Below are 22,841 nucleotides of genomic sequence, written 5' to 3' on the forward strand. Positions count from 1 at the left end.
AAGCAAGACATTTTTTTTTCTTAATTTTTTTTATCTCAATCCATAAGATTTATATTAAGAAACTATTACTAAACACACACAATGTAGGTTTTTGTAAGTTTGGTTAAAGTTTTCATATACAGTATAATGGTTGAGTGCTATAAAAAATAGTTTGCCCACATTGAGGACAAACTGGCCTTTGCTTTCTGTGCTATTTGGGTTGTTAATTATCCACTAAAGGAACATACAAGGTGTACATGTACAACAGAAGACTCATCATTGGCTTGTGAGGGTGGAGCTGCCATCTGCCAGCACCATAACCAGTCCATTGGTACTCAGCTTCGCTGCAGGCCTCACCCTTTTCACCGTACAGACGTCAGCTCTGCAGTTTGTTATTGAAAAAACTAAAACTAAATTAAAAACATGTTGAAACTAAATCCACAGACATGTAAAATTTTGGTTACGAGCTTTGGAATCTGAGTCAGTCTTTACAAAAGCTCTTGGTGAATACATTATGTCCATTTTATTCTGGTTTATTTTTTTTCTCCTCCTTCCTCTGTTAACCGTTTTGTTTGTTAATTTTCTTCTTTGTAATACACCCCCCCCCCGTTCTTCAAGTTTTTCTTTTGGAGTTCACTATTTACACTAAAATCTCTTTGACACATTTCTTTTTCCAGCCTGGAAGAAGCTGGGACTACATGCTACACAGCTAGCAGACTAGCACTGTCTGTTTGGAGGGCCCATGGTGGAGTCTGTCATGCAGACTGAGAGGTAGACTGCAGGTCTAGCTGGGCAGTGAGGTCACACACTTGGAGAATGCTCTTTGGATTCTGTGGCATCCGGTTGGTTTTTAATAATCAAGGTGAAGTTTGGTTCTCGTAGTGTTGTTGTTGCGTCTGACTGACTGGTCAGGGATTAGGGGCTCCGGCAGACAAAGGGGAGGACAGGACAGCCCCGGGACAGATAACGGAAAGCATGGTTGGAAAAAGCTGTGGTTGGTTGACAGGACGTGGGTTTGGTCTCTCCATATTATTTTGGTTGAGAGAGCTTCTCTTTGGGCCACCGTGGGTCTGCGTCTTTGGGGTGTTCAGGTTACAGGGTTGGCAGCAAAGTGGACAGGGTATAAGTTACAGAGGGAGGCATTGAGGAGGGTTCTGGGGTGGTACGTGGGGCGCATGGTGAAAAGGAAGAAAGGAAGCACTGGGACCTCTCTAAGCTCTGTCTCTCTCCCCTGCCCCAGCGCTCAGCTCAGCCTGTTCCCTTTCCGCCGAATCAGAGCCCAGGCTCCGGGCCCTCTTCTCCTTGGCCCTGGCATTCTGGAACCACACCTGCAAAAGAGGTTTGCATAAAAATAATATGAAATTATACTAGCTGAATCTTGCAGGTTAAATATGGAGTGCCGTGATATTTTTGATATTGTTCTACTCTAATTATAGACCCCCAGGTGTAACCTAGTTATAATATTCAAATATGTCTTCCCTGTGAATTTTTGGTTTCTTCCTGTCAGATGAAAGCCTTTGAGTCAAAAGGCCCAATCGAAATTCAGTGTCATCATAACCCTAACCCTAACCCCATTATCATACAACAACAGCTGTGGGCGAGGATTAAGTTCACGTGGGTGGTGCTAAGGTGAAAATGAATGAACTGGTGGGTGTGGCCACATAAAAACATTAAAAACAAATCTTCCTAGTATAATCACAGCACTCCATCTTTAACAGTTATTTTGCCCAAAACGTCCCCACACCCGTAGAAGGCCGAAGAAGTCTGGAGACTCCAATCATTTTTTTGCCAGTGGCCGCTGCTGGGCAACGCCTTGCTCTGAGCTCCCGGACATTTTGTGCATGTGCGCCGCCTTTCACTTCCTTGCTTACAGGCCGACAAAACTTGCTATTATCTCTGAATTCACGGCGCTCTCCATGGTTATGATGCTTTGGTGCTGGGCACTTTAGCGCCTTTATTTTGAAAACGTCTGGGGCATAAAATGTGTTAATGAAACCATACCTGCACTACTCGGTGGGGCAGTCCCAGATCCTGGCCGAGGCCCTCACACTCGTGCCTGTTGGGTGTACGGTGGTTCCTATAGAAGTCTCTGAGCTGGAGGATCTGGAAGTGGCTCATCTGTGTCCGCTGGCGCTGCTGCTGCTGGAGGTTCCTCTGAGCTTGTGTCTCACCCCAGTCAAAGCTGGGGCCCCCAGAGCCCTCAGGACTCAGAGTCCCTTGGTCTGTCATGCTGGAGGCCTCGTCACATGGATACTCGTCATCGTCGTCATCAAACTCGTCTTCCTCCTCTGGGTTGTTCAGGTCCATGACCGAAGTGTCGAAGGACATGATGGCCTTCATAGATAGCCCTTTGTTGCCGATGACAAAGCCGTGGTTTGGAATGGGATGGGAGGGGACGGACGGTCCTGGCCTGTCCATGAGAGAGGACATAGCAATGCTCCCCATCTGACCGGGGGACCCATTGCTCATGGACAAATTGTAGCCCGCTCTTTCAGCCTCTGCCCAGTGGCGGGATCTCATGTGGGCATCCAGGGCACTTTTCACTTTGAAGAGGGCTCTGCAGAATGGACAGCGGAGGTGGTTCAGACCCAAACTGAAGCTGGTTCCCGGCCCCGCTGACCGGAACTGTCCCTTTCTCTCCCTGGCTCGTGTGTTCTGAAACCAGACCTGTGAAAAGCAGAAAAAAGTGTTTATATACTGTGTGTGTCAGTGTGTGTGTGTGTGTGTGTGTGTTTTGATTGATTGACTATTTTATTAGACAATAACAAATGCAAAACAGTGCATGGTGCTATGGGGCACTCGCACCTTGTACATTTTAACCAAATAAGGAGATATCTGAGTCATAGTGACATGTCTATATATGTATTATGTACGTATCAGGCTTGTTTAGGGTTATGTCGGAATCAAAATGATGTCAGAGGTCCACCCGCCCTCCCATGTGTGTTTGTATGAGCACAGAATGTGCTCAGCTAATTGGCTGAGCACGGAATGTGATGTATGATGATAAGAGCACCCCTCACTTCACACGAGTGTGATCTTTTTATAAATTAATACCCAATTTATATTTCGAAAAAAGAAGTAGTGAAAATAACACTACAAGCTCACATGTGTCGTGATGCGTCTTGTGAGCATGTTGAATACATTTTTCTACTTTCACTATTTTGGAAAATGTTTGATAAAATTAAATCCTATAATCAGATGCCCAAAATAGTGAGGCCATGTTGAAAGTTGGATTTATAAATATTTAACTAGATCGGTGCCCGGCTGCAGAGCACCAAGTCGGTAAGGATGGAAGTTGGAGATCCAACTTCCAACAGGTCAGGGACCCGTTCCACCCATCTGTCTGTGTCCCTTTTATGCCAATATGTGGAGATTTCTGTATCTGTCTCTCTGTGTCCCTTTATTCCTATATATGGAGTTCTGTCAGGCATGCCCAAATTTGGAGTGTTGTGATGTCAGAACAGGCCAGCTCCATATATGGAGCCTGGGCAGGGGAGAAGGAGCACAGAGCTAGAAGTTAAAAAGAAGGGACTGGTGTGGAACAGCTGGAGAAGATGGCCCAAGACAGACGAGGTTGGAACCGACTCATCAATAGCCTATGTTCTGAAATTAATATAAAGGCCTAAGTAAAAGTAAATAACCAATGAAACGTAAGAAGAGCTTTTGACTAAACCTTATTTGATCCACTGGAACACAAGTCCCTCCCCCCGCCGGCCCCCTTTTGTTTTACCGAAAACCATAATGATTTTGGACATGTTGTTATGTTGTTGAATTGGTGTGTGGTACCTGCACCACGCGTCTCTTGAGGCCCACGTCCCGGGCGATGCCTTCCAGGACTCCTCTGGTGGGGTTGGAGTCCAAGCTGTAGCGCTGGTACAGCACCTCCAGCTGCTCTGGGGTGATGGTGGTCCTCTGCCGCTTGTCCCTCCTGTGGTCCTCCTCGGCCTCCCTCCCGCCCCCATCCGGGCCATCGCAGCTGACCTCCGACGCAACCCTGGAGCTCGGCGTCATGGAGGACATTGACGTTTGAGACAGGCTGGTGAGAGTGCTGCCGGTGTGTTCGGAGAGCGTGTTCTTGAGGTGCATGTTGTTCATGTGTGGGATCATGGCGTGCGCGGGGTTGCCGACGTGCATCTGGGGCATGGCGCCCGAGAGCAGCTGGCTGGCTGCTATCAGGGAGTGGTTGGGGTGGAGCATCATGTAAGGCATGTGCCGGTCGGTGAAACCAGGGTGGAGGAGCTGGACCTGAGACTGGGCTGCCAGAAGGTGCCTGGTCTGATGGTCCTGCCACAGCTGAAACGAAGGCAGCGACATGGGGCAGAGGGAACACTGGAACTGGGCCTTGGCTTGTGTTAGGGGCTGGTTCTGTGGTTGGGTGTCAGTGGACATGGCTGGCATTGCATCAGGCTTCCGAGGGGTGCTTGTTTCGGACTCGGGGACAGCGGGGAGGGCTGGCTTTCCTAGTGCTGGACTCGAAGGAGGGTTGTGCAAGTTTTCAGGGTTGGACTGAGATTTAGCATTAAGTGTTTTTGGAGAAGAATAGCCACTGGACTGGGATCTCCCTATGGATATTTCGGGCAGAGATTGAGGCTCAGGTTGCAGCTCAGACTGTGTTGAAAGTATCTGCATAGCATCACTTTCCTTCCTCTGACTCTGGACTTCTGTAGTGCTGTTTTGGACGGTGGCCTGGCTCCTCTCAGCTTGAACTGAAGTTGTATCATCAACTTGCTTCTTCTTATTAATGGAGGTTGGCTCATTTTTCACCAGGGTGTTTTCACTCTCAGGCGGGGAATCCAGAGCAGGTGAGTCAGGGTGGGTGTAATACTCATAGGTCAGATCCATGGAGTTTTCATTCTGATGTTCTCCTTGCCTTTCATCGCCACAGTCATCGTCGCCATTCTTAGAACATCCACCTCTCTGTCTGTGAGTGTTTTCCATCAGGGTCATCGCCTCTGCCCCTTCCTCTGTCCCCCTGTCTTGATGTTTGCGGGCTCTCTGTCTGGCATTCTGGAACCACACGACAATGATTCGGTTGGGGAGGGACAGCAGAGCAGACAGCCTGTCATATTCTTCCTCTCTGGGATAGGGCGTAGCCTCAAACACTCCCTGAAGAGTGTCCAGCTGTTGCTCAGTGAAGCGGGTGCGAGAGCAGCGACGGCCTCTGTGGGCATCTAGTCTCTGGGGGGAATGGCTGGTAGGGAGCCCCGGGGACACCGACAATGGAACATCTACCAAAGACTGAGTCTGTATCACGTCCTCCTTGGACTCCTCTAGTGCTATAGTGGGTGGGTTGTTAAAGTTGTAGGGGGAGTCCTTATCTCTCTGCCTTTCCTTAAATAGGGTGTTGCGGAACCAGTGTTTAATGACTTTATGAGGCAACCCGGAGAGGGCAGACATCTTGCTGACCTCTTCTTCACTGGGAAGACTGTTGATGTCGAAGTGATTCCTCAGAACACCCAGCTGCTCCTCTGAGATGCGCGTCCGTGCTCTCTTGTTCTGCTGCTGCTCCGGCAGTGCTGGGCTGGCTTGGGGTTGTTGTCCCACAGGGCTCGCCTGCGACTGCTGACAGAGCTGATGTGGTTGCCCGTGCAATGCCGGGCTAATCTGCTGCTGTTGCCCTAGCAACACTGGGCTGAGCTGGGATTGGTAGAGTTTGGCTAGGTCAGAGGTCATGCCAGCATCCAACCAGGGCTGGGACTGAAGAGCCAAAGACTGCATCATAACGGGCGAGAGGAGAGACAGTTCCATAGGGAAGGAGAGAGGGGGCAGCGAGAGCTTGGGTAAGGAGAGGGGGGGCAGAGGAAGTTGGGGTAAGGATAGAGGAAGCATGGGAAGTTTGGGTAAGGATAGAGGTACGGTTTTCGCCTGGGGTGTAGTTTGAGAGCTGACTGGAGGAGGAGCCCTTGCTTTCTCCTGTTGTGGAGATATTTGTGGTTGGAAAGGAGATGAAGGAGGGGAAGGTACATGCACTGATGCCGGTAGGTCTGTAGTGGCGGCACAAGGATTATTAGGCGTGGGATCTGAAGCTGTGGGTACAGGAGAGGGCGGCTGGGGTTTAACTAACTCTGGTAGAGGTTCTGGCTCTGGGGTCGGGGCTGGTGCAGATTCTGGGGTGGCGACATCCGAAGTCTCTGCGGACGTGGGCTGCGCCAGTGGGTACAGCCGGTCGTATTCCTTCCTGTACTCTCTGGAAAACCTCTCCAGCACATTGGTGGGAAACAGGAGCCTGTGGATGTACTCTTGGTGGCTTTTCAGCACCAGGGCGTCTGAAAACAGCTTACCACAATCTGTACACTTTTCTCCCTCGCCACAACATTGTGCCTTTGCTGGCTTGACTTGTTGTTTGTCATACCTTTTCCCCTCCGGCAATCTATCGCCCACTCCATTAACCGCTTCTGCCTGTCCATTCTTCTCGTCGCACTCAACCTTTCCATTCTGTTGTTCCCTAAGGTCGTCTCTCTTCTCATCCAGGCAGACCTCCATCTCTTTAATGCCGGTGTTCTCTTCTTGTCCCTCGGGTGCAGCTTGGAATGCTATCTTTAGCTGGTGTCTCTGTCGGCTCTGTATATATTGCAGGGCCAGCTCATAGCCATAGGTCTGCAGCAAGGCTCGGACAGGCTCCCCGTTCACAGCAGCATAGGGCACTCTGGGAGGGAGGAACTCAGATCCAGGATTACTATGGGAAGAGGAAATGTTTGGTTTGGCTTCCTCCTGCTGCCTCTCGATTTTCACAGGAGAAATGGTGATGTCTTTCTTCTCCTCGTGTAGAACGGTGGGTTCTGCCTCCGCCTGGTTACTGGAAGCAGAACTGCCCACTTCATCCTTTGGCTCACACCGCACCTGATCACATGGTTGGGTTACATCTGAGGTACTTGTTTTCTGTGTTTGATCCTGCTCTAGCTGAAGTTTGGGCTCACACACAGCCTCGCTCTTAAACTGCTCTATCAAGGTGTAGTTGGTGGCGTCTGACTGAAAAAGTTCTAGGCTCTTCATAGTAAAATCTGGGTGAAGTTGCATGTCTCCAGAGAGGTAAAAAGGTAAAAGCAGCTGCTGCTGCAAAGATAGCAGGTTTTCTGCTGCTAGAGGGAAGTGTTGCTTCAAGAGGCTCTCTGGGCCTAAGGAAAGGTGCTGCAGCAGCGCTGGGTTAAAGAGCTGGGACTGGAGCAGCGCCGTGTGCTGCTGTAACTGGGCCTGGGCTTGTGCCTGGGCCTGGGCTAACTGCTGCTGCTGCAGTAGCATTAGCTGGTTTCTGGATGCCAGCATCTCTGCGACTCTCTTCTTAGCCTGGTGGCTGTCGGCCTGTCCGGGGTGGGTGAGCTGTGGAGGGGAGGGGCTTACTAGATCTTTCCTCCTGGCTAAAGGCAGAGCCTTGGACGCTTCCTCTCTGGTGGTAGCAGCGGTGGAGCCTGGAGGCGCCGAGCTGGATGCAGTGTTCTGCGCCGCGCGGGCTCTGGTCTGGTGGAGAACGGAACGAAGGTGGATGTCGAGGGTGGAGCTCTGACTGTAGCCCACGCCGCACAGTCGGCAGCGGAACGGCCTGGGGTCCGGGCCCCGGGGAGCCTCAGGGGCGCCACCGGCGAGGCCGGCAGGGCCAGAGTCCTGCAGGGCCCGTCTGGCCCGGTGCAGGTGGGAGACCGAGTTGAAGTGCACCAGGAGGATGGTCTTCTGCGTGAAGGACTCAGAGCATACGGTGCACTTGTAGGGCCGGGACGGGTCCAGAAAGCGGTCCATGCTGGGGTTGAAGCTCTTCTTCACATTATGAGCACCGCTGGGGCCCGACTCGCTGTCCTCCTGCTGCTCCTTCTCCGGTTCCACCTGATCCTCCTCTGCTCCGTCAACCTCAGCCACAATTTCGTTCTCATCAATCTTCTCCTCCTGTCTCTGTTCCTCCTTTCCCTCCATTTCGTTCTCCATCTCTTCCTCATCCTCACCGTCGTCACCTGCTTCTTGACCCGCCTGAGGTGACAAACTAATCTCTTGCTGAACCAGGCAGCTTGTGGCGCTCTGCGCCGCCTGCGTCTGCGCAGCATGGAGGTGCGGCATGCCGTTGGTGTTGTCCGGCTGCGCGTGTGTGTTCTGCATGTGTCTCTGCAGGGCCTCCTGGCTGCGGCAGCGCCTGGAGCAGAGGGGGCACTCTGTCGCCGCCCTCATGGCGTGGTACTGCCAGTGCAGCTGCAGCTTCTCCTGCGTGGGGAACGCCAGGCTGCACCTGCTGCAACGGAACCGGTAACCATGACGATCGCCGGAGGAGGAGGAGTGGGGAGGCGGGTCGCTGGGCGGGGGGGAGTTTGGCGGGGAGGGGGGTGGCGGAAGCTGTGTGGGGGACTGGGGGGGAGCGGGTCTGCTGTTGGAGGGCTGAGCGACGCTGTCTTCCAGGGGTGGGGTGAGCAAGGCTGTGACATCTTTGGGTGCGGCTTCATCTTCCTCTGTGTTCTCCACTGCAAAAATAAAGAAATAAACACAAAAAACAACAATGTCATTTTGTAAAACGCTCAGCATTGACTCAATGCTTGGCACTCAGCCAATCCTAGTATTAAGATTAAATTAATATTATAATATTTGTATTTGGAGTGGTTTGACATCCCTTCTAAATCATAAATCATGAACATTTTCTGAAAAACCTATATTTCTATATCAGTGGTTCTCAATTATCCCAAACTCAAAAAATTATATGTAATTGTCCACCGACCCCCATCTGAAAATATGTTGTTCCAGGGACCCCCAGAAGCAAAGATGAGTTAAAAACGTTTGCTGTGAAAGAATATATATTGAAACACTTTTTTGCACACTATTTTTCTAAAATAGCAGATCTGCAGATCTACAAGCTCTGAGCTTGTAGATCTGCTATTTTTCAATAGCTAAAGCTATAAATAATGGTTAAAGTAGTGAAAAGCTAAGGTGACCCAGATGCGTTCCAGGGAAAAACACCTCCATCATGCACAGAGTCATAATATCATGGCTTCTAAAAACACCAACCGTTGTCTTTTTGGGAGTCAACCGCGATGGCGGGGGAATCTGCTGCGGGGGAGTCATTTGTATTTATGTTATTCAAACGGGAGCTGTTTTTTTGGGAGCGGTTTGAGTGAGAGTCGGTCTCTGTCTGCTGTTCGGTCTCCAGAGGAGGCTCTGGCTGGTCCGTGGACGCGTTGGACGGTGTCACCTGGGGAAGAATCAAAAGTGATGGTCCGTCAGTTTGCGTCTTTCCCTGACCGTGTCTGCAAATTAGACTCAACGCTGGGACTGAAACATTATTGAATGCTAGTACCCCTCTTTTCTTACCCCAACATTATGAATAAAATATGTCCAATTGTATAATGGAAAATAGCAAGGTGTATAAATATAACGGGGGGAGTGTGTGCGTGTTCCCTGTCCCAATATCATAAAACATTTACCCGTCTGAATATCTAAGTGTGCGGTTACGTCTTAAAACCTCTTGTGTGCTGCACTGCATGCAGCAAAGCACATATATTTTGTAGGAACTGAATGTGGTGCTGGGGATATGCGCGGGTCTGCCCTTCAGCTCCAACGACACCCTCTGACATGGCCCGAGGGTTTAATAAAACTTTACTGAGCTGAATAATGAATTTATTTAAAATCGTTCTTCATATAGAGCACCCCGCTCCCCTACCCATCCACGCACCCACCCAACCACCCACATCGCTCTGTCCCTGTAGCTTCAACACGGAGAGAAAATAGTATATCTGCGTGAGCAGCTAGCTAGCCTAAGGAAAGGACAGAACAGCCAAAGATGAGATTTACATGACAAGAGTGTTCTCTGCATAACAGCTTCATAAGACACACACACACACACACACACACACACACACACAGTCATTGCAGAGAAAACTGAAGGTCAGGCTTAATCTAGAGAGCGTAATTGGAAAGCAAGGTACATAATGGCCATCATCACCTCAGTCTGAATTAATGAACCTCAATTACTATCAGAGAGAGTGAGAGAGGGGGGAGATGAGGGTGGTGGTGGGGAGGGGGGTAAAGGGCGTAGGATATGAAAGAGGGGGAGAGGAGAGGGTGAGAGAGAGGGTGTGTGAGGGAGAGAGAGAGAGAGAGAGAGAGAGGGAGGAAGTGAGGGGCAATGAACAAAATAAAAAGAGAGAAACCGCTTTGGAGAGAGGATGGGAGGGGCAATGCATTGAGAGAGAGAGAGAGAGAGAGAGAGAGACAGAGAGAGATTGGGAGACACAGAAGAAGGGAGGGGGTATGAACAAATCACTGGAGAGAGAGGGAGAGAGAGAAGCAGGGAAAGAGACTGCAGCAAACGGAAGGCAAGGAGTAACGGGTGGGTGAGAGGGAGGGAGGGAGGGGCAACAGAGGGGGAGAAAGGGTGAAAAGCGGGCAGTGAAGTGGAGGCAGAGAGAGGGAGAGACAAAGACCACTTAGCATACGGGGGGCCAGGGAGATGGAGGACGGTGATGTGGATAGATGACCAGTCTTTGTTAGCTAGAGAGACACAGTAGAAAGCACTGGGGCCCCCCCTCTTTTAGCTTGACTGCACTTCTGGTAATAGAGGGCTACTTAAACATGCATTATAGAAGCACTGGCTTTTTCCCCTCAGTCAGTCAGTCAGTCAGTCAGTCAGTCAGTCAGTCAAGCCCCTCTCCGTCTCTCTCTCTCTCTCTCACTCTTCCATTCTGAAAGATGTACACACACATACACAGCATGCACGGCTGCATCGAAGATGATAGCGGGAGCTACTTAAACATGCATTAAAAAAGCACAGCCTTTCTCTCTGGTGCCTTCTTAATGGAATTGTCTCCCTACATTTCACTACCCCCCCTCAACACACACAGTCTCTCACACACACACACACACACACGCTAGCTATGGCTGCTCATTTCCTCCCGCTTTCTGACCAAGGTACGCAGGATGAGTACACAGTCAAATCCTCGGCGTCTGTCTATCCATTTGTAACTCTGAGAGTGTACAAAATGCACCCCCTTACGGGTCCATTTATTTAAATTTGTACACTTGCAGAGCGAAAATACCCTGAGGATTTTACTGTGTACTGTACACCCTTATGGGGTCCATTTGGTTAAATGTGTACTCTTTCAGAGTTAACGTACACTGAGGATTTCCGCAGGGACAGAGATTGGCATTCCGACGCACCGCCATTCCGTGTGGCTTACGTGTGCGGTTAGGGACAGGGTTAATAGTAATGCATTTGTATCAGTGTTGATTTTGTCGACTAATACTATGTTCCTCCACTAACCTTTTTCACTGATGAAAACTAAATGATGATAAACTATGATGATTAAAAGTAAGACTGATAAAAACTAGACTAAAATGTTTGCAAGGGACTAGTGGACAAAAGATCCAGTATAAGTAAGACACAAGATGATGAATGAAAATAGCCGATCTACAAGCTCACAACTATGTTGTGAGCTTGTAGATCTGATATTTTCAGCAAGTGGAAAAACATTACATCATTACGGCGGCATCAAGGCCCGGCAAAATACTTAAAGGTATATTCAGTGATTTCACTCAAAAAACCTTAGGTTTCGTTTTTGCCTTGGGACCCAAACTTCCGTCCAATCAGGATAGAGAGTCAAAAACGAAACCTAAGGTTTTTTGAACCCCAGGGGTTAACTGGGGACAGGGAGGAACTCCTTATATGGTCAGCACACTCTATAGTAGAGAGGATTATCACAACAAAACAAAAAAATAAGTGATATTTGAATTAAGTGAAATCACTGAATATACCTTTAAAATGTTTTGGCTTTCGCCTTTATTTTATTATTTTTGTAGAGGGATAGATTGAAAGTGGGCTGACAGGAAATGGGGAGAGAGATGGGGGGGGGGGGGTGACATGCAGTAAAGGCCATCTGGAAAACTAGACTAACACTAAAACTTTCCAGGTGACTAAAATGTGACCAAAACTAAATGAAAACTATTCAAGACTAGACTGTGACTAAAACTAAAATCTAAATTTGCTGTCAAAATCAACACTGGTTTGTATTGTTGTTTCACAGACATGCAAGTGCTTACCACGCTGATGAGCTTCTCCATGCAGTCCTGGGCCACACTGTGCAGGTGCGTAAGATGACCTTTCAGGTGTGGGTATGGGAGTTTGACCTGGCACAGAGGGCACTGGACAGTCTGAAACAACACAGGGTGGTCAGAAAGACCTTTAGGTATGGGAGTTTGACCTGGCACAGAGGGCACTGGACAGTCTGAAACAACACAGGGTGGTCAGAAAGACCTTTAGGTATGGGAGTTTGACCTGGCACAGAGGGCACTGGACAGTCTGAAACAACACAGTGTGGTCAGAAAGACCTTTAACCACATTAAAGGAGAGTTCCGCACTAGCCATTCTTTTTACTGAATTCCGTTGATAGTGTGTATATGGACCACTGTTATGGCGGGAAAAAAAATAATATATAAGGCACTGTTCCTTTAGGAAACGGTAGGTAGACCTAACGCTGGATCTCCTGGATGTGGAAGTAAAATAACAACACTCCATGGACTCGTTTTCCTCATCATCTGATGTAAACAAAACATTTATATATTATATATATTGCGCGATTGAAGAAGAGATCTAGCGTTTACTTTTATCCCGAGCAAGCAGGCAGGCTCTATTCGCTCGATGGTAACAATTTCAGCACTTGAGTTGCGCAGGAAACCGGGTTCAAATCCAGGGTCGAAGAGGAAAGTTACATAGGTCATTATGATTCATCTACTGTATATCAGTGGTTTTCAATCAGTGGTCCGTGGACCACCAGTGGTCCTTGCGGTGGTTCCAGGTGGTCCCCATCTAAATGATGGAGAGTTGGTAACGCAAGAGGCTAAAAGTCATCAAATGGTGGTCCATGGCTCAAATGCCCAATAAATAATGGGCCTAGATGTGAAAAGGGTTGAAAACCATTGATCTTTCGGATTAGTTTTCTATTATTTGTGCCAATAAGAAGCAAATATTATTATTTTTTTGCCATAAGCCTTGTAACGTCTCTGTTTGGATGTAATGTTCTGCACTGGTGACAACGTGAATTTAACCCATTTTGACCTGAGATCATATTCTAAAAATGTCTTCTACATCCTGACGATTTTTCAAAAATAGCAGACCTACAAGCTTGTAGCGCACCACTCGGTGGCGCGCTATGAGCTTGTAGATCTGCTATTTTTCAATAGCTAAAGCATAGCATAATGCTAACACCAAAAGGGGTTCCCTTCCCAAAATTGATTAATGGTATATCTGCATCATTATAATTACTTTCGAACCCACTATTATGGTAAAATACTGCCATGTTCACCTGCTGGTTCTCAGTTTGCTGGTGTATTCTAGGGCGTTTAGGTGAGACGGGCTTTTCTATTTCCTCAAACCCAGAGGATGGACGCTTGGCTGGAGGAAGCAAGTCTCTCTTCTCCCTTTCATCGCCAAGGGTTTCATCTTTAATAGGGAAAAAAGGAATCTGCTTCACCCCCAGGTTCCATGTGTCTTTGGTTTGGTCCAGAGGTCCAGTGGTGGTCTCACAGCAAGGTTCCATGTCCTCACTCAACTCTCCTGGGGACGGGGGTAAGACAAATAATCGTATTAACTTGCATACATGGTTGTACATATGTCCTTGCCAGGTCTCTGGCTAATGGCAGTTTATATGACCCTCTCTCGACAGCACCACTGAATAAAGACCAATGTCTTCCAAGCACACTCCACTCCCCTCGCTTGCCTCCGTACCCTATTGATCAGGAATTGATTCTTCATTAGATTCCCCTTCAGAGGTGGAGTGGAGTTAATACAGACTTAAAGCACATCAGTTCACCCCGATAGGGATAGGTCTTAATCCACACACAGAAGACGAGACACCGGATAGACCTCATTCGCAAAACAAAGTGCTGGGACTATTAATCTCTGTGGTTAAACTGGCAAGTGACACACTCCAAAGCATGGCAGTCCTTTACATTTATCTCATGTACTGTTTTCTTTGGTGACCAGCTGACACCATCCTCTCTGTTTCCAAGGGATTCTATTGGTCCATTGATTAGCAGGTGCTAGTTAGCTGTTGTCGGGGGTGATTGGGGATGTAACAAGGATGTGTATCGACTAATCAATTTACCTGATCAATATCTGACCAGCAGCCATTATTCATTTTCTTTTCATGTTATTCCTCTGCCCTGTCTCTGATGTGAGCAAACACAGGCGCACTCTCTCTCCTTTCCACATAATACAATTCATACAGAGCTGTCGTACCAGTGACATCGCCAGGGCTTTTCCTGATGGTAAAAATGGCTGCCAGCTCCTCTCCTCCCATTGGCTGCAGCTGTAGCAGGCCCTCCCTCTGTTGGTGAGTCGGCGTTTGGCTGTGTTTCAGTAGTTGGAGTTTGGACAAGGACGAATGGTTACAGAGTAGACAGTGGAACATCCACGAGCCTCCGTCAACCTCACCATCATACTGCTGCAGGAACTGCAAAAACACACAGAGAGAAAATAATTGCAAAACACAATTAGAATATGTTGCTTCACTATAAGTCTGTAAAATGGTTAATTGTTCTTAACACTTTACCCGCCAGGATTAATTATTATTTCTTGTCCACATTTGGAGTTACATGGCAAGGTAACTACACAACCCTAACCTCTACCAAAGTGGTCTTGCACTTTAAACACTCCACCAGAGAGGGAGTTTTCTTGTTTGCTTTAACTCAGGGGTGGGCAACTTTGAAGATGGAGAGGGCCACTATATTTCCACACTCACTCCAGAGGGCCACATTGCATATATACTGTCTCATCAAAAATAGCAGATCTGGGCGCCCGCTGGCCTAGTGGTCCAGGCCCATGCCACATATATAGCCTGGTTAATAAACCAGACTAATATCGCACGGACCGCGGGATATTAGTCTGGGGAGGCTCAGCTTGGATTTCATTTCCAGGGGGGCGGGTTGAAACATTTTCTCTTTGACGCAATTGGTCAGAGCTACTGTCAGTCAAAGGTCTCAAGCATTGAAAGTCACTGTACCAAAGCCCGCCCATATTGCATACCGTGTCCCGATTGGCCGCCCCATTTCTCTGGTGTAGGAAATGGGCGTACAATTGAGCCTCTCCAGACCGTAATCCGCCGGCAGGCAAATCTTTTTTTGCCAACGGCTGATTCGGTCTGGTTTATTAACCAGGCTACCACATATAGGCTCTGGCCTGACAGCGTGTCGCGTGTTCGAGTCCCGTTCATGACAACCTTTGCTGCGTGTCTCTCCCCTTCTCTCTCTCCCTCTTTCCTGTATGTCTTCACTGTAACTATCAATAAAGGCACAAAAACAAATCTTTAAATAAAAAGAAAAGAAAGAAAGAAAGAAAGCAGATCTACAAGCTCAAAACGCATGCGACTCATTTTGAGCTTGTCGACCTGCTATTTTTGCTATATTTGAATTGAAATCTTTAATTATTATTTTTGTGCTATTCTTGAGTTGGAATCCTGAAAATATATATATTTTTATTTCAAATGCATTTAGTTATACTTATGTTAACTATATGAAATTAAATGCACATACATTGGACATAAAAAGACAACATTGTATTAGTCATTAAGCTACTCATTTATAGACTGAAGTAATTAAAGCAGGTCATGTTTGCATGTTTAGAATTGTAACAGCTGAAATCAATAATATATCAGTATTAACCTGAAAGTGGGGGCCGCCCATGTATGCTTTAACTGACAGTGGAGAGACAATAAAATGTGTACAGGCAGGAAGGATGACATGCAACACATGTCCTGAGATAGGAATTAAAGCCAGGATGTTGCGGCTATGTGGTCTGCACACTGACATGTTTAAGCCACAGAGAGAGTGATTTAAACGTAAGGACAATGCCAGCTGTCTGGCATGTTTAGCCAACTGACTAAAAGACTCAAGGTATACTTGACTCCACTGCCGACCATGAAAATCAACTTGCTAGAGATAGGTATTTCAACACAGTAAACTTCATGGTTCCTTTATTGTTGTGTTTTAATGTGTTTTATGTGGAGTCATTTGGAAATAGTCATTTTTGCAATAAAAAGTAAAACAATACAAAAACAGAATGTTTGACCAAAATAGGGACTGGGGCAAATCAATGGTTAACTGCATAATGATGTCTAAACAACACTCCGGTAAGTAACGTTGTAATGATGGAGGGGAAACGCTATTAACAGGATAAAATGTGAGGCGCACGATTATGAAATTATGACCGATATCCGATTATTTTGCAGGGTCATATCCACCGATACAGATTCTGAAAGATTCCGATATTATACAGATTTTGCTGCCTACAAACATTAGAAATACACAAAACAAAAGCGACAGAGCCATTGAAGGTCACCTTATTATGGCGTTATCAATATCTGTGACTGATCCGACACCGATATGGCATGTTTATGGCCGATATGGCCGATTTCGATATAGTACCGATTATATCTTGCATCACTAGACATATTCTTTATGTACACTATATGGCCAAAGCTGCGGACAGACAGTGATTAGTACTGGCAGCGGGATGGTCCTATAAGTCCCCAAATTATTTTGAGGGGGTCTCCAGATGATTTGTGCTCAACACTCAATAGTAAAGTGTCAATTTAAGGACTTCAGACCTATTTGATACAAGAGAAAAACTAGAAAAAGCGCCCCCCAAGGCACAGGTCTCCACCAGGGCAGGTCAGGTTATGGCCTGCTGGTGGTGCTATAATAGTGATATAATGTGAAAACATTTGTTCTTATGCCTTTGATGACAATTGGATGATTTGAGGCATTTTGTTCAAAAAATTAGTTTTGCAAAACAGGCCAATGTGAAAAGGGTGGGATATATTCCTCAGCCTAGTAGGAAAGTGTGTAAAAGATTTCACCTAAATTCCTGTAGAGATAGTGTATAGCATGAGTAATGTAAATAAATGGATTTTAGCTAAATCCACCTGTTGGTGGTGCTACAACAGGCCAATGTGAAAAGGGTGGGATATATTCCTCTAGCCTAGTAGGAAAGTCTGTAAAATATTTCACATAAATTGTTCATGATTTGAGGCTTTTTTTCTAAACGGGCCAATCCTGCAAACTTTGAAAGCCAATGTTAGCCAATTAGGATGGAATCGGACAGATCCGTCTTGAACACATGACTATAGAGATAGTGTGTAATGATTTACATGATTTTTGGACAGAATCTGGAGGAGTAATATAAAAAAATGTGTTCTACAAAAGTCAGCCTCCTGGTGGCGCTATAACAGACCGTTCTGGACAATTTGGGGCATCCAGGGAGTGTGCAAAATTTGGCATCGACCGGGTTAAGTTGAGTGTATCTGAACATGCATTTGTTTGTGTGTAGTACTGACTCTGTAGACCCTGACGCTGGCCTGGTGGTGCGCGCTGACCGAGTGTCCCCGGAGCTTCTCCAGACTGCCGCTCACGTAGTCACACAGGCTGCACCGCAGCTGTACCGGGTTGCCCTTGGCGAGGAGGGCTGCTCCCTCCGGGCCGCCCCTGTCAGCTCCGCCCTCCTGGAGGTGAGCGGCCAGCTGGTACCTGCATGGCAGTGGTAGAAAAAGTACTCAATTGTTTTACTTACGTGAAAGTATCAATACTGCAATGTAGAACTACTCCGTTACAAGCAAAACTCAGGAATTCAAAAAGCACTTGAGTAAAAGTTCAAAGGTATTAGCATCACAATGTACTTTTTTTGTGTGGTTTGGGCTTTAGAGCCCAACCACACCAAAGGTTCGAGGTGGGACGACACTGTTTTAGCGTTCATCCCAGTGGTGTGATATGTCCTGTTCAGGGCCGGATTAACACCTCTGAGGGCCCCTGGGCACTGAAGCTCGAAGGGTCACCCCCTTCACCCGCGCGCAACATTTTTGCTGTTTTTTGGAGCCGTTTTGGGGCGGTTTTATGCCGTTATATTGGCCTATTTCAGGTCGCCTACCCCCCCCCCCCCCCAGAGTGACAGCCAATCTAGTGCATTGTTGCTGCTTTACACACACAATTTGCACTTTTCAGCTGCCCTTCTCACCAACAAATGCAAACATAAAACACTAATCTTTTTAGACACCATTTATTTCATTCGGATTAGCAGGGACATTTTCTGTGAAAAGAAAAAAATATATATATATGGTAGATCCGGCCCTGGTCCTGTTGCACGTCGACCCCCATCGACCCACGTCAACCGTTTGGTTGCAAGGAGTTGCATGGCGACCCTTTGGTGTGGTTTGGGGCTAGGTTTATTACACCACTGGTACCTACCTGGTGCGGTGTCTGTCCGTCTGGTGTGGTTTGGGGCTAGGTTTATTACACCACTGGTACCTACCTGGTGCGGTGGACCCTTTGGTGTGGTTTGGGGCTAGGTTTATTACACCACTGGTACCTACCTGGTGCGGTGGACCCTTTGGTGTGGTTTGGGCCTAGGTTTATTACACCACTGGTTCCTACCTGGTGCGGTGTCTGTCCGTCTGGCAGTGCAGGGAGAAGTTAGCCCTCAGCGGGGTGGTGTAGCCGCACAGCCTGCAGTGGCAGCCCCCGGCCACCAGGGAGCACCATTCAGACTGGGGCAGGGAGCGTGGGGCGTTCAGGTGCTGCTCTGCAGACTCCAAGCTGTCGCAGGAGAAGCTAGAGCACACCAGGCACTGGAACACACCTTGGAGAACGGTGTGGGTGGTGGTGGGGGACAGGGAAGGGGCAGGGGGGGGTGAAGGGGAGGGGGACGGGGAGGGAGTGAGCGCCGAGCCAAGGGTGACCGCTTGCTCCGGGACTTGTTGACTGGTCAGCCGCATGGTCAGGGACAACTCGCCACCTTAAAACATAGACACACAGAGAAACACTTAACAAGAAATCATTCCGATTTTTATTAAACTACCTTCTTCAGTTAAATTATATGAAATCACAGCATAAATTAGCCATTGGTCCTCACTAATAATCATGATAAAATAGCTTATTTTCTACTAAGTCTGTGTCTCATAGGAGGGCTGTGGGCAGTTCAGAAACCTGACCACCAGTGACATCATCGATGGGGATTCCAAGCTAATAGAAACTGCAGGTTTTCTATTCCTGAAAAGTTGCAATGTGAAAAATATTATCGCTCTCACGATAATAAAAAATACGGTATATTCTTTTGTAAATCTTGTTTAAAAAGATCTGCCTAACGAAGATGTCAGTGGTGGACAGGTTTATGAACTGCCCACGGCCCTCCTATGGGACACAGATCGAGTAGGGAAAATGTTGTGGTATTTTATCATGAACATTAGTGAGGACCAATTATACGAAGATTGGTTGAAAAGTGGTGAAGTGGTCCTTTAACGATGAACAACATCATGATTCCTCACCTGTGTTTTGCAGGTGTTTGAGCTGAGGACTCAGAGTCCTGCAGTGGGACAGATAGTAGCCTCTCTGGAGCCGCAGCATGTTGTGCGTGTGTTTCTCGCTGGTGGTGTGTATGCGCAGGTTGCGGGCGATGCTGGTCTCGTAGTCGCACACGTCACAGCGCCACCGTTTGCCGTGGGAGTGTGGGTTGTGTGTGGGTGGTTGCGTGACCTTGCCACCGGCCGGCTGGGCAACGGGCGTGTGCGTGGGGAGCGCGACCTTGTACGACTGCTCGTCCGCCATGTGGCCGTTGGCAGAGCCTCCTGCGGTGTGGGAAGCGTGCACGTGGCCGTTGGAGAGTCCCCCGTTCTGCACATTGTTCAGGTGTTTGTCCGACTGCATGTGTATGCTGAGGTTGCCTTTCGATGAGGTAGCGTAGTCACACACCTCGCAGCGGTAAGGCTTGTAGCCACAGGCGTAGGTCTCGCCGCGGGCCAGGCGAGGGTGAGGCTTCCCCGAGTTGCAGTACCCACACGCGCCTCGCGTGGCACCGCCACACACACACTTCCCCCCGGAGTTGCCGCACACACACTGGCCAGCCGTCTCGGGGTGTTTCTCCTTCATGTGGACTTGCAGTGTATGCTGGGACTTGTAGTGCCAGTTGCACTTGGGACATTTGAGCGTCTTGCAGGAGTTGCGTGAGTGCATTATGGTCATGTGGCTAGTCAGGGAATTGGGAGAGAGGTCTTGGTTGAGGTTTTTAAGGACAGCTTCCGCGTCTTCTCCCCCATCTTTGTCTCTCTCGTCATCCACCTCTTTCTCTACCTGGCTGTCATTTGGTTCTGGAGCTTTGGCACCAACTCCATTAGCAATGGAAGTGTGAGGAACCCCTGTCGACCAATCATCCTCAGCGGGTGCATCGTCAGACTCTGTGCCCGCCAGGGGGAATGCCAGGGCAAACTGCTGGGACTTAAAGCTCTGAGGAAACCCAGAAATCCAGCCCTGATCTACCCTAATGTCTTTTAACTCTGTCTCGCTCAGTGGGGCGGAGGAGGAGGAAGGACAAGTGAAGTGCTTTGGAGAGTCGGAGAGAAGAAGGGAGGGCTTTGGAGAGGTGGAAGGAGAAGGGGAGGGCTTTGGAGAGGCGGTTTTGCTGTCGGGTGTGCCGCTGGCCATTGCAGTGCTGGAAGAAGAGCTGTGCTGGCTCTGTTGAGGTAATAAAGAACATTTGGATTTGGTTTGGCTTTGGTTTGAGATGGCCTCCTCCTCTTCCTTCTCTCCGTCTCCGCTGCCGAGGGCTGCTGGGAGGCCCCCGGCGAGTGACTCCTCTCCCACGCCTGCATACACCTCCTGTTCTTTTTGCTCTCGCCCTAAAGGATATCCGTCCCTGTCGTCTTCCCTCTGCTTCTTCTGACACCCTACTTTCCCCTGTAAATGTCCGCCTGCTCCTTTCCCCTCTTTCCGCTGCAGGGTCTCTTCTCTGGCCTGGAACCCCTCTGCCCCCCCCTCCTCCTCATCCTCTTCCTCCTCCGAATGAGGAGGCCGGGTCAGGGGCTCTTTGGCAGGGGCCGAGGCTGAGGTACGAGAAGACAACCCCTGCTCAGGAATGACCGCCGGGGTCAGGAGAGGAAGAGATAAAGCCTGGGGGCTGAGGTCAGCATCTCTCTCCTCTCCCCCCCCTCCCTCCCCTCCTCCCTCACTGCTGTCCATACCACGGGCTACAGCAGCCACTCATCACCACCCCACCTGTATATGAGAGAGAGAGAGAGAGAGAGAGAGAGAGAGAGAGAGAGAGAGAGAGAGAGAGAGAGAGAGAGAGAGAGAGAGAGAGAGAGAGAGAGAGAGAGAGAGAGAGAGAGGAGAGAGAGAGAGAGAGAGAGAGAGAGAGAGAGAGAGAGAGAGAGAGAGAGAGAGAGAGAGAGAGAGAGAGAGAGAGAAAACGAAGAGACAGAGAAACAGAAAAGGAAAATAAACAATTGAGAAATAACAAATGCACGTGTGAGTTCAGGTAAATAATATTGCATAACACTGGAGGCCATTGATTAGGGTCCCTTGGTATCGTCTGTTCAATACAGCCTTCACAGTGTGCAACACACAGCCACGGTTACTCAGGGGTTAGCGTTAGCCCTTAATGGGAAAATCAATAGCATGAGCGCTAAACTAGGTAGAGGAATGCGGGTAAAGGCTACACGGGAGGTCTATAATATTCCTTCGGGGATTGGATTATATAAAGAACCAAAGACTTCCAAGCTAAAAGGGGCTTCGACTAAATTGCCATGCTTAGATGAAAGAGGATAGAGGAACATGGTTTTAAGCCTGTGTTAGATTCACTGCCTGGTACAGAGATCAGTACTGAAATGTTATGGGAATCATATGGAACTATGCGTAGCACAAACTGTATCACCCACACTCTGTAAGTAAAGACTAAAGAGAAGAGAATACACAGACACTTAAGTGGAATTGTATATAATTCATATTGTGTACATTATGAATGAATGTAATGTATATAATGAAACCTTTTTTTTCAAGTAGGTTACAGTTTTATTAATTATGAATGTATGTGCAACAATGAAGTGGTAGCAGGACTGTACGTTTCTTTTGTAACATAAATATCACACCTGTGTGAAGTGAGGGGCGCTCTTATCATCGTACATCATCATGACGTAAAATAAACACTATGCCAATTTGCTCGCTATGACGTAAAATTCTCCTTTCATTGTCAATGGGAATTTAATGTTTGTTTAAGACGAAGTTTGTGGACGACGGTAACTAAAAGCTGGATGTACAAACAATATACAAATTTCTTTTTTTAATGTAATAGCATGTTTATAAATAATAACCATTGATTTTTTTTCTCTCCCTTTCACGAGAATCAAATTTAATCACACAGCCACACAGGTGACCATATTGGCTGTCAAATCAAGGACATAAAGAAAATCCCCAGAATTGAAGTGATGAGCTTTTGCAGATGATGTCAACAGCAATTTAAGACAAAGTCAATACATCAGTACAATGCCTTCTCCGAAAAATTACTGGTCCTCTCCTCCTCCTCTGTCTGATTGATGAGTGGCAGATGAGAAGGAATACATCTCTCTCTTGCCCTCTCTCTCTCCTACAATCTCATTACTGACCTTTTTTAATCAACGGAAGACCTTAATGTACCCTTTCACCTTCTTGCTCAACCAGACCACCCCCCACCCTTTTTTGCGCCAACACCAACCTCTATCTACCCCACCACTCTCCCCTGCTGTATATATCCACCTCCCCCTCTCCCCTCTCTCTGCAGCTCTGAGATATATGGCTCATATTGGCACTCTGATGGTGCTTTAATGTACTATGTTTATGTCACAGGCCACAGACCCTTGGCCACTGCAGCTGTCCACTGTCCTCCACACAGGCTGAAGCCTTCCTGCCAGCAGACCCAGGATCATTCCCTAATCTAATAAAGATTTTCATTTACACGACAATCAATAACTTGAGTCTATCGGCAATGTAACTATTTATACAAGCATTCCTGGCTCCCTATCGATCACAAGTGCGGGAAACCATCACTTAACAGCGTGTAAGAGTGTGTGTGTGTGTGTGTGTGTGTGTGTGTGTGTGTGTGTGTG

The 22,841-nt window shown here is 47.9% G+C and overlaps 1 protein-coding gene across 1 annotated transcript; it reads right to left on the minus strand.

The window, feature by feature from the left end:
* Positions 1–667: 667 nt before the first annotated feature.
* LOC310857085 (zinc finger homeobox protein 3-like) lies at positions 668–20,940 on the minus strand (the record flags this gene model as incomplete). Its single annotated transcript, XM_083762698.1, has 10 exons — positions 668–1,307; positions 1,981–2,646; positions 3,766–8,417; positions 8,956–9,139; positions 11,983–12,093; positions 13,245–13,495; positions 14,180–14,393; positions 17,274–17,463; positions 18,364–18,724; positions 19,254–20,940. 10 exons carry the CDS (start codon positions 20,938–20,940, stop codon positions 1,191–1,193), a joined length of 8,433 nt encoding a protein of 2,810 aa, XP_083618824.1. The 3' UTR covers positions 668–1,190.
* Between the last annotated feature and the right edge of the window lie 1,901 nt (positions 20,941–22,841).

The sequence above is a fragment of the Protomyctophum parallelum genome (genome assembly GCF_964188405.1).
Source record: "Protomyctophum parallelum genome assembly, chromosome: 4".
NCBI classification, from domain to species: domain Eukaryota; kingdom Metazoa; phylum Chordata; class Actinopteri; order Myctophiformes; family Myctophidae; genus Protomyctophum; species Protomyctophum parallelum.